General features: G+C 39.5%; 1 protein-coding gene across 1 annotated transcript; it reads left to right on the top strand.

The window, feature by feature from the left end:
• Positions 1 to 133: 133 nt before the first annotated feature.
• Positions 134 to 8,472, top strand: LOC141797487 (transcription regulator protein BACH1-like). The gene is made up of 5 exons (XM_074678897.1): positions 134 to 236; positions 1,525 to 1,782; positions 2,072 to 3,235; positions 3,321 to 3,527; positions 3,747 to 8,472. The coding sequence occupies exons 2-5, from the start codon at positions 1,543 to 1,545 to the stop codon at positions 4,143 to 4,145; spliced, it is 2,010 nt and encodes a 669-aa protein (XP_074534998.1). The 5' UTR covers positions 134 to 236; positions 1,525 to 1,542; the 3' UTR covers positions 4,146 to 8,472.
• The last annotated feature ends 2,240 nt before the right edge of the window (positions 8,473 to 10,712 follow it).

The following is a 10,712-nucleotide window of genomic DNA, read 5'->3' as shown; positions in this document are numbered from 1 at the left end:
TGTAAAAAGTATTTATACATATATTTTTTATCAATATATTGCAATAAATCCTTCCCTACACAAAGTTTCAGCCTTCCTTTGTGCTTGGCTGTATGACTCCACTGAGCATGCGCGGTGTGCTGTATTTGCTTCTGGTTCTGCTCGTCACATGACGAGAACAAAGTCTGGCTCCGGATGGCAAAAACCATTTCAACACAGAATTTACCCAAGACAGTGTTATTAAGCTGACATGACAGGTCAGTAAATATCTGCCCTTACTTAAATGACTACATAGACCTTAAACTATTTTTTAAAGAAGCTTTCAGGGGTGAGTTTGTACAACGAAGAGAAGTCAACTCGGTAACGTCTCAGTTGTTACTGCTAACGGTGTGGCCTAGCTTTAAGTCTCCGTTTGGAGGAAAATTTCAAGAATATTATGTATATAATATATACTAACTCTTAGAATATTACTTCTGATGGGGTCTTTTCCGTTTTTTGTTATGTTCGCTGCTTCTGTCCGCTATGCCAGTTACGTCCGGGTAACTTGACTAATCATGATTCAGCATTTTATATTTGCTGCCCAAGCAAGGAAGTGGTTAAATTTAAACTAACATAACGGTATTGTTCATTTCAACGTAATATTTACGTGTTGTTCGCTAGCTCATGGTTTATACAAGTTATTCAGTATTATATTTAGCCTTATCTTCATATGCCTAATTCCAGTAGTTAGCTGTACAATATTGGCAGAGTTAGTGAAAACACGTTATTATCAAAGAATGTTATCTTATATCACTCTTAGACAGCAGTAATGAAACAAGATGCTAAGTCTTTGTTTTCTTACTTATATTAATGCAAACATGAACAGAACCGTTATTGCAGTATATCTTTCACATCACACTCATAATTCAATCAGTGAAAGTGTTTCACAGACAGGAGAAAGTGCTCAAGTCCAATACCAAAGTACAGGCATACTACTGTAAACATGTTACACATACATACACAACTACAAGCCTAATCTGCACAGACAGGATCTATGAATCACTGATCTATACAAATGAGGACTTAAAAGCTGTTGAGAACAGACCGGATGTGCTGAGAAAAGACTTGCCAGAATTTAGGAAGTGCCAGTGCAATAGCATTTGACTGTCCAGAAGCTCAGTTTGCTCCCAGCTTGAGTAATCTGGAAACTGGGTTCATGTTGAAATGTTGAAACATAAGTTTCTTACACTTATTGTTGTTGGTTTCAGAAAAGTCTTATAAAGAGGTTTTACTAATGAAAACAAATGACAAAATCCATAAGGATGACAACATCCAATTTATAATTGGTTTACTTATGCATTATTATAATGATTTCTTGGTATAAAATGTATAACAAGTCTAAGGTGATTTTGAAATTCTCAATTAAGATGAATGGAAAAGCTAATACATGTTTAAGAAGCTGGAATTCAAAATGTTAGTGAGTAAGGCTGCTACAACACACATTTTGTCTGTTTATGTTGTGAATATAATGCTTTGTGATTCCTCCATGCCACCTCTGTCACGCAGGCTGAGCTTGTACAAACCATGTCGCTCCAAGCTCCTCGCATCTCAGTGTTCACCTTCCAGTCCGCAGTGCACAGCGCCCGCGTTCTTCAGTGTCTGAATGAGCAGAGGCAGCTTGATGTCCTGTGCGACGTGACTGTGGTGGTGGAAGACAGGAGTTTTCGGGCCCACTGTGCTGTCTTGGCTTCCTGCAGTGAATACTTTAACAGCAGAGTTACCAATGTCTCCAGACAGAATTCGATCATCACTTTGCCGGATGAGGTAGGTTTGCTGCACTTCAGATGAAAGACATGGGAGGAAGAATTCCCTTACATTTTCAAATGATCAAATTATTTTCCTTTGCACCACAATATTTTTACCATAATCTTTGCCACTTTGATTTCCTACAGTCCAAATTTTAAGTGATTCATTTTTTACCGCACAAACTGCAGTTTCATGAAATGTTCTGTCATTGGCTAACCGTTTTTTTGTTGTGGTCTTATTTATTGATATAACATGCTGTGAATTCTATTCTGTCTCAAAATTCTGCTGTATTTCTTCTTCCCCTCAGGTGACGGCTGAGGGCTTTGAACCCTTGCTTCAGTTTGCATACACATCAAATCTGCCCTTCACCAAAGAAAACATTCATGCCATTCACAGCAGTGCAGAGTTTTTAGGATTTCATTTGGAGTCGACATGCTTTGATTTCCTCATCCCCAAGTTTTCTGAAGGCAAAAGAACCTCTCAGGAGGTCGGGCGCAGAGCTTGTTGTCGAAGCCGGGATCCCAGTGCCAGCTTTGGCTCCAGTGGAAAGAGCAGCGAACCAGACTCATTTGAGTCACACAGCTCAGTGCCTTCAGGGGGTGATGAAGAAGAAAACTTCCCATCACAGTGTCCTCAAAGCGCACAGGGTCAGACAAACAGCAGGGAAGAGCACTTCTGTTTGGAGAACTGTGGGCCGCAAATGCCCCCCTTATCTCTGGAGTTAACAACAAATGGTGTATGCCCCATGCTGTCTCTGCCATGCCCAGACTCTGACAAAGCAGATCATTCCTCTCAGTTTTGTGAAAGAGATATCTTAAAGATTGAAGATGTGTGTAATGAAGGTGAATTAAGTTTGGATGACTGTGGCTTACCCTGTGAGCTCTCCACCCCAGGAGATGTGGATGCCACAGAACTTATTGAGGTAGCAGGCAGCGATGTTAAACAGGCTGTCGAGACTCTTGGTGCTGAAACCAACTGTCATAGCGGTTCCTGTCCCCTCAGCACATCAGGAGTGAAAGGCTGCGATGAGTTATTAAAGCAGAGTGAGGCTGACCTTAAACAGAGCATGGCAGGTGATCTCTCAGACGCCGCACTAACTGCTCTGGGCCAGGAAGACGGATTCGGGGAGAGGAGCAGCGTAGAAAGAGAGGTTGCTGAACATCTGGCGAAGGGATTTTGGTCGGACCTGTGCCCATCTCAGACTCAACCAATCCCCCTCGATCCCATGGACCAAAACAATCTGGCAAAAGCATCAGACTTTCACTGGCTTAAGCAGCTGGACCTGAGCTCCAGTGTAGGGGACTGTCCTTTTCTCAGGGACCTTGCAAGTAGCGATGACACAGCTCAACGCACTGACAACCTGTCTCAGTCAGAGAAAAGCCCCTATATGTCTTCCTCGCTCAACTCTGGGAATGATTCAGACCTGGACACAGACGGAGAAACAGAGGCCACCAACAAAAGAGCAGCAGAGGTGCATGGTTTTAAAGTTAATCATTAATTTCAAGTAGAAATAGTTATTATTTAACCAGGATTAACACAAACTTTGTGTCCTACAGATTCAGCTTCCTTTCCCTGTGGAGCAGATCTCAGTATTGAGCCGGAGTGCCTTCCAGCAGCTTCTGAAACACCATGCCCTGACCCCAGATCAGCTGGAGTTCGTTCATGATGTCCGTCGAAGAATTAAAAACCGTGTGGCTGCACAGCGCTGCAGAAAGAGGAAACTGGACAGCATACATCAGCTAGAATATGAAATCAAGAGATTAGTAAGTTGCAACCACCACATGTATTAGGGTCAACGCAATGTCAGGGATGATTTGATGGAAAAGTATCTTTGTGACCCTTTTATTGACCTCTAGTGGTGATCAGTCTGAACTTCAGCAAAGTAGACTGCTACTCTTTTGGAAATCAGTGCTGTGCCAGAAGAAAAGGCATGTGCGATAATGAGATGATGTGAATAAGCTTTTGTTTCATTGTCTCTGCAGAAAAGTGAGAAAGAGCAGCTTCTGCAGGAGCATGCTGAGCTGGAGCAAAACCTCGCTGAGACACGGCAGAGCCTGTGTGGGTTATGTAAGAGTGTCAACATCGAATCTGGCTCCGATCAGGAGCACTTGCAGATTTTTACGAAGCTCTCCTCACCCGACTTGCCCATCGTCTCACCAGACTTACCCATCTCCTCCCCCTGCTTTGTGGGTAAAGACGACAGGTCCCAGATCACTATTGAAATGGTAAGTTGTTCCTCAGATTGTGACACCAGCAAGCTGCCTGCAGAGTCTGCTCAAAGTGCAGCTTCAGAGGCTGGCACACAGACCGATCCTTCACAGTGCTCCCCTGATCCTACACCTCTACTGAACGCCTGTCTGGACATGAGCAACATCGAATAACTGGACTCAAATTCATACAGCATTTTTCAGTCATGCCAGACCTTTGAATAGCGGCTGACTTCAAGCATATACTGTAATCCTGTTTTGGGATGGATACACTTTTATTAGTATTTTAATGAATTAATTTCTGCCTGATGCAGTGATGTGAAAAGATAGGATATCTCATGAAAGCTGTAGTTAATCTAACACATTTGTGATACAAAACGAATATTTAGAGTTTGAAGTAGCAGAAGTAAAATCTGATCAAATTCACTGGAATGCAAAATTAAATTTTCTTGTGAGGAAACAGATCAACTTCATATCCATCCATGCTTGTAAAATTCAGGTTCAACACACCAGGGACAAATAACAGGAACATCATTACAGACAAATGATGAAACAGAGAACAAGTAATGTATGATTTATATGACGCTAGAAAGAGAAAGATCTCCAAGTGATTAGGTTTCTGCTTCTGTTTTAATGTTCTGAAAATAAGGTCAAGTCAGGAGCAGACTGTAAATGGACCTCAAGTAAGCTCTTGTTGCAGGATAATGCATTAATCATCAGAGGTGTAGTTGTTGTGCAAATAATCAGGCCAGCTTGTTATCATGAAATGTACCCAATGTGGACCATGCAACACGCTAATGATCCCAAACATGCTGTAAATCCACCTGGCGCAGAGTTTGCTGATTCAAGGTGCTGAACTAAATTTCCTGAATTTTCATGCCAAAGCTCAGGTCTTTTTGCTGTGGAGAAACTGATCGATGATTTAAAGCAGGCTGTTTTGAGCCACTAGCCGGGTACAGCTTAGAGAATTTCATTGAAAAGTGAGAAAAACTTTTATCCTAACAACAGTTTTTAAGACCATCTGATCCAGACTGTTCAGCCAACAGAGGCAATGCTTGCAATTATTAAAGCAAAAAGGTGCTCAGACTCTTTCCTCACAACGAAATAGCATCTGTATAATTTTTGACATTTCTTGAATTAAGATAATAACATCTCCATATCTCATGAAGGAGAGCCAATTTTATGGAATATCCTGTTTCTTTCACATGATAATTGATATCTTAATTTGCTGTTTATTGCTGTATTCCTAATTTGCATTTCACTGAAGCTAACACAGAACCCAGTATTATTATTCATGTTAAACTTGCAGAGAAATTTCAGGTAATTTGTAATTGTTACACTTTGTAGATAACATGGTGTATCTTCAAACGTGATTTCTTTTACTCAGGGAAACATAACCTGGCTGTGTTGATGGCTCAAACAATCCTTGCTGTGCACACACTCTAACCTCTGCTCTATGCACATTTACATTGACAGTTATGAATATATTTTCTTTTGAGTTCGCCTGGTTTATCAAGTGTTTCACTTTTGGCACACACTGTCACTTTGCTCTTTTTGTAGTTAGATATGCATGGCACTAACAATACTCTTAACAGAATATTGCAATGAATTGTTACAGCTAAAATTAATCCTCAATAGCATTATTCAGTGGCACTACATGTTTAAATTAATAACTGTTAGAACCCCAGATATCTGAGGAAATACTGTAAAGTTCATTGAAGCATTACAGGGGGTCATGATTTGATGCTAACGTGCCTTATGCAGTAGTTTAGGTTAACACATTCAATCTTTGTACGTTGTTGTCTCAAGCACTATTGCACATTAACCCAGGACCCATATTGAGGGCATTTCCATAAGTTTAAGTCATGTTGAGGAGTTTTTTTTGTTAAATGCTTCCATACATAACAGATTTAAATAAAAATGTTTTGTTACTACACTGTGTTTTATTACAATAAGTAGGAGCAAATCACAGTACCACACTTTGGCCAGTAGATGGAAGCGCAGCTCTACTCCCCCCATTGGACTTTAACTGGAGCACTGTGACAGTCTTAATAGTTCATTCTGTGTTTATCTCAAAGACATTCAGCTTTTTGTAAAGATTCTGGTGAAATCAGTTCCACTTTTGTTTGGCTGTCATAATGAACGTGACTTACTACACAGAATTCAACTTATTCTGAAAAGACGGCTTGCACTGAGCTCATAATGGTACAAAAATGAGTTGGTTCAGGGCTAATTGTGTCAGATCTTAGCTGTCATGTTTTGAAATCATGAGGTGGTTGTAAATGGAAATGGATCAAGACGAAACCCCAAATGTACCTCAACAAATTTATTTTTGATTATTTTCTTCAAGTTTGAAAGAGAGATTGTTGATTAGTATCTGTATCTAGGATGCCTTCACCAGCAGGTTTTCAGAAAAGCTGTAGTTTGGGTGCTGTGGTGAACCCCTTAATGGTGGTTGTTGTGAATTTGTGAAAGACTGTCAGGTTTAATGCAGCTAAGATGACCTTTATATCCAATAATGCCTATTAATTCATATTCTGCATATGCCAAGGATCATATCAGATGCACTGTCGTGATAAACTGGTTAGAGGGTGAACTTATTGTATCTATTTACCAGGGACACACTGATCCAATCCTGGTATCGGCGCTGATCCAGCCCCTCAAAGCTGGATCGGGGTATCTGTGGGAAAAGATCAACATTTTAACACTTATAGTTTGAAAAAATATTAACCTCAGTAATTCCATATGTACTAGTTTTTATCTTTTACTCAAAACATTTCCAGTCTTATCCCACTCAAGAGCATGCAGGTTATTATTTAACACTGGTATGGGATCAGGATTAGGGATGGGTACCTTTCACATTTGAAACGATACAGTATCGATGCCTGGTACCTGGCAATCAGTACCGGTACTCAACGGTACTAATTTTCGGTACTTTTTTGTGTTAATGTGGTAAAAAAGATCATTTTTTTATAATAAAATATACATTTTTTCAATTTAACATATTCATTCTTCAATATGTAACCTTGCAATGCTGTGTTCATGTCCAGTATGGAAGATCGCCTACTCTTCCAGTCCCTCATAGCCACAAGGATGCGTTTAGGTACCTAAACATGGTACCGTTTAATTTTATGTGAATTGGTACTCGGTACTACAGACAGAATTCAGTCAGTATCTCTAAAAGTACCTAATTCAGTACCTATCCCCAGGTACCAATGCTCAGTACCTGGCAATCGGTACTGGTTCTCAGCGGCACCAATTTTCGGTACTTTTTTGTGTTTATGTGGTACAAAAAAAAAAATTGTTCAATAATAAAGTATAATTCTTTTCAATTTGACATATTTATTCTTTGATATATAACCTTGTAATGCTGTGTTAATGTCCAGCATGGAAAATCACCTACTCTTCCACTCCCTCACAGTCACAAGGATATGTTTAGGTACCTAAACATGGTACCATTTGATTTTACATGAATCGGTACCCGGTACTTTCGACAGAATTCGGTCAGTACCTATAAAAGTACCTAATTCGGTACCCATCCCTAATCAGGATCGGTATCGGCCGATACCTAAAGCACAGGTATCGGTTTCTGTAGCGGGACCAAAAGCTGGATCAGTTCATCCCTACTATATATGATATAACTTATTTATAAATATTGTATTTCATATAAACACATTAAAATTTAGGACCTCCACTCAATTCAGCATCTGTAAGGATGCAAAACCATTCAAAACATTTTTTTATACATTTGTAAACAAATTCAGTGGGGTTAAGGGCTGGCTACAACAAGGCTTCCCAACAAGTCCCAGACAAACATTTGATGGGTTTCATCATTTTTTTAACTTTAAATCAGTAGACATGTTGTTTAATCTTCTGTGTGGCTTCACAAAGGAGAATCACCCTGAGGAAAACGCTTCCTCTTCAATCATAGATGAACATGTTCTCATTTACCACACTTTTCAAAGGAGAAGCTGCTCAGTCCTTAATAAGACAGATTTACACAACACACCTCCACTGAAAATGAAAAGCTGAAATAGCCAAGTAAGCATCAAAACTGCACCAGAAAGTTCTCAATGAAAATAAGTGGCCACTTCATGTGTAAATATCTGCATTTACATGTTGTTGTAGATAGTTTGGTACCAGGAAGTGGTGTAACAGGCTGATGGGTAGTTGTAATGCATTTGAAAGTGTGGAACAAACAGGTTTGAATTCAATCATGAAACATGAGGTTGAACAACGTTAACCATCACCATGTTCAGGTGCTTTTGTAGGACCTTTCTGCAAAACTTCCTGTATCATCCTCACTCAACCAATGAAATGACACACACATAAACACACACGCACACACACTTTCATCGCCACAGCCTTGTTCTTATGCAGACAATGCTTTGTTTTAGCACATCAGTGCAAGATCAAAGCATTAGATACACCAAGATAATTACAAACAAGAAACAAGTCTTACACTTGCATGCTCATTATCAGCCGTATTCCTCACCGTGTGTTTCATTTTTGCTGTTTATTCTTGAAAATATCTAATTAAAGTTGGGAATAAAGGAATGCACAGAAACCAAATCAAAGCGACACACCTTGTTCAAGGATTGATCTTTGTGCAGGGAACATCACAGCATACTGCAGCATCAACCACGGTATGGCTGAGGAATCATTTTTATTGGAGTCAGGTTTTAGATTTTTATACCAGAGCTTCAAAAACAAACCAGAATATACATGTTTTAGAAGAAAAAGAGCTGACACGCATTTTTATCAAAGTATTTATCCTTGATTGGGGATATTTTTGGTCACGATGTTTTATCTTCTCTTGTGAAACATTTGATCAGAATTTGGACAGTGTCTCTTTTTTGTGTTGTTGCAAACAGCACTTTTTTGACATTGAGCAAAATCAATTTCTTTTTGTTTTCCTCAGAAGAATCCCCAAGGTTTAAGATGTTATTAAACCAGCAACACTGACGGGAAACTAAAAACAAAAAGCTTTTCTGAGGGGTCAATGCACAAACACGCTGGCATACAAAGCTGCAACTTTGAACTCAACAAGTGGTGTTGCTTCTAAAAGTCAAACGGATTAGATGATGATAATGCCACAGGGATAAGATATTATCTCCATGCGCTGCCATGAAATGAAATCCTCATGTTGTTTGTCCAAACTAACACCATCTTCCAAAAACAAAGTGTGACAAATCACGATGAAACGGACCTTGCTCTGAATTTCACTTAGAAATTAGTATTCTTCAGTGTTTGTGTTTTTATGCACAGTTTGGGTTTTGGAGCATTGTAAGCACGGAAACTCAGATTATCCTCTCTTGCAAGCTACACAGGAAGAGAAACTTGATTTGAGGAGAAAGCAGCTGTGCGGCATGGCAAGGTCAGAGGCCCATAATCCGCGGCCTCATTCATGCGAGATTAAAAACCTGCTCTGAGTTCTGATTAAGAACGCAGGGTTAGAAGATTAAAGACCAGCAAACAAAATGAAAGCAGTTTAAGCCCAATCCTGGAATTCATCAGAATACCAAAACCTTAAACTGTCATTACAACGTGAGATTAATGCAAAGCCCTCTTGAACTCTGTATCTGTCTTCATATATCTTGTGTGTCAGAGCCTTTATTTCCGTCTTTTATCAAAAATCTGGATGATCTGTCACTTTGTTTTCTGACAGTCCTTCCGTCTTCCCTGGCTCTCATTATGTTTCTCTTTCACACAATGAAATATTGACATTACTGCCCCATTTTTAATGTTCTGTTAGTTTTATCCCTTGTGATTTATACTTTTAGAGGTGACATGCTTCTCTCAGCCTGTATTCACAATGATTCTTCTTGCTATCTGTTGACAAACACACTCCACAGTATTTAGGTAGCATGGATTAAAAACAGGAGGCAAGGAGAAAAACAAGGATAAGAAATTAAAACATCTGGAAGTTAGCTTGATTGCCAAAATTGGCAAAGTGGAAAATGTATGCCAATGAAATCGACGAGTACCAAATGTGAAACTCTTGAAAATGTCCTAAAAACAACCTGTTTCCCTGTTTCTCAAATGACATTTCTTTATTCCTTTTTATAAACTTTGTTTGCATCCAATTTCCAATGCATCCAACATAATATAATGTAAAATCTTTGACATAATCTCAGTAAATACCAGATTATGCACTGATTTGTAGATGAGCTCATGTTTTCTGTGTTTACGCAAAGAAAAAGCATCTTTACGCTGGATGTCTGGAGTAGACATCCTTTCATTTTTGTATCGTCTGTTGGGGTCAAACTCTTCGAAAAGGACACAATGCTCCTGTAATGACACAAACATAAGGTCTATGATCTTTCTGCAGCATAATGTAAATCTGATAAGCTGTTTAGCTACTGTTTCCTAACTGATTACATGTTGCATTCACTATGAACTTCCATCTTTTCAGGGGGGGAGTTCTGAGGAAGGGGCTGTATCCCATTGACAGGATTATACAAATGAGGACCATAATACGTAATCTCCCAACAAAATGAGAAAGACCAGGTCACATGTCAACTCGTAGCCAGCTAGCACCCTGCCCTGCAAACAGCAGATTAACAAACAGCTGGCTGCACTGTGACAGATTACATTCACACTTGTTTTTCGTCTTGACAGTCTTCTTCACTCCGTTCTCTTTGCTACACTGAGAGCATGACAAGAGCTGTGAAAAACAACTCCTTAGTCCGCCAAAAGTCAAATTTTATCAGCGTCAGGAGACGAGTGGGGAAACAGAAA

This window comes from Halichoeres trimaculatus, unplaced genomic scaffold (genome assembly GCF_033239565.1).
Source record: "Halichoeres trimaculatus isolate MK-OKI-2021-1 unplaced genomic scaffold, fHalTri1.1 fHalTri1_scaffold_9, whole genome shotgun sequence".
Taxonomy (NCBI): domain Eukaryota; kingdom Metazoa; phylum Chordata; class Actinopteri; order Labriformes; family Labridae; genus Halichoeres; species Halichoeres trimaculatus.
This window is presented reverse-complemented; position numbering and strand designations above follow the sequence as displayed.

What these genes read in the sequence shown, in the direction of transcription:
- LOC141797487 (XM_074678897.1), top strand. Translation starts at nt 1,543, where the DNA reads ATGTCGCTCCAAGCTCCTCGCATCTCAGTGTTCACCTTCCAGTCCGCA. An exon ending in TCATCACTTTGCCGGATGAG is followed by an intron (nt 1,783 to 2,071) that starts GTAGGTTTGCTG and finishes TCTTCCCCTCAG; the next exon opens with GTGACGGCTGAGGGCTTTGA. An exon ending in AATATGAAATCAAGAGATTA is followed by an intron (nt 3,528 to 3,746) that starts GTAAGTTGCAAC and finishes TTGTCTCTGCAG; the next exon opens with AAAAGTGAGAAAGAGCAGCT.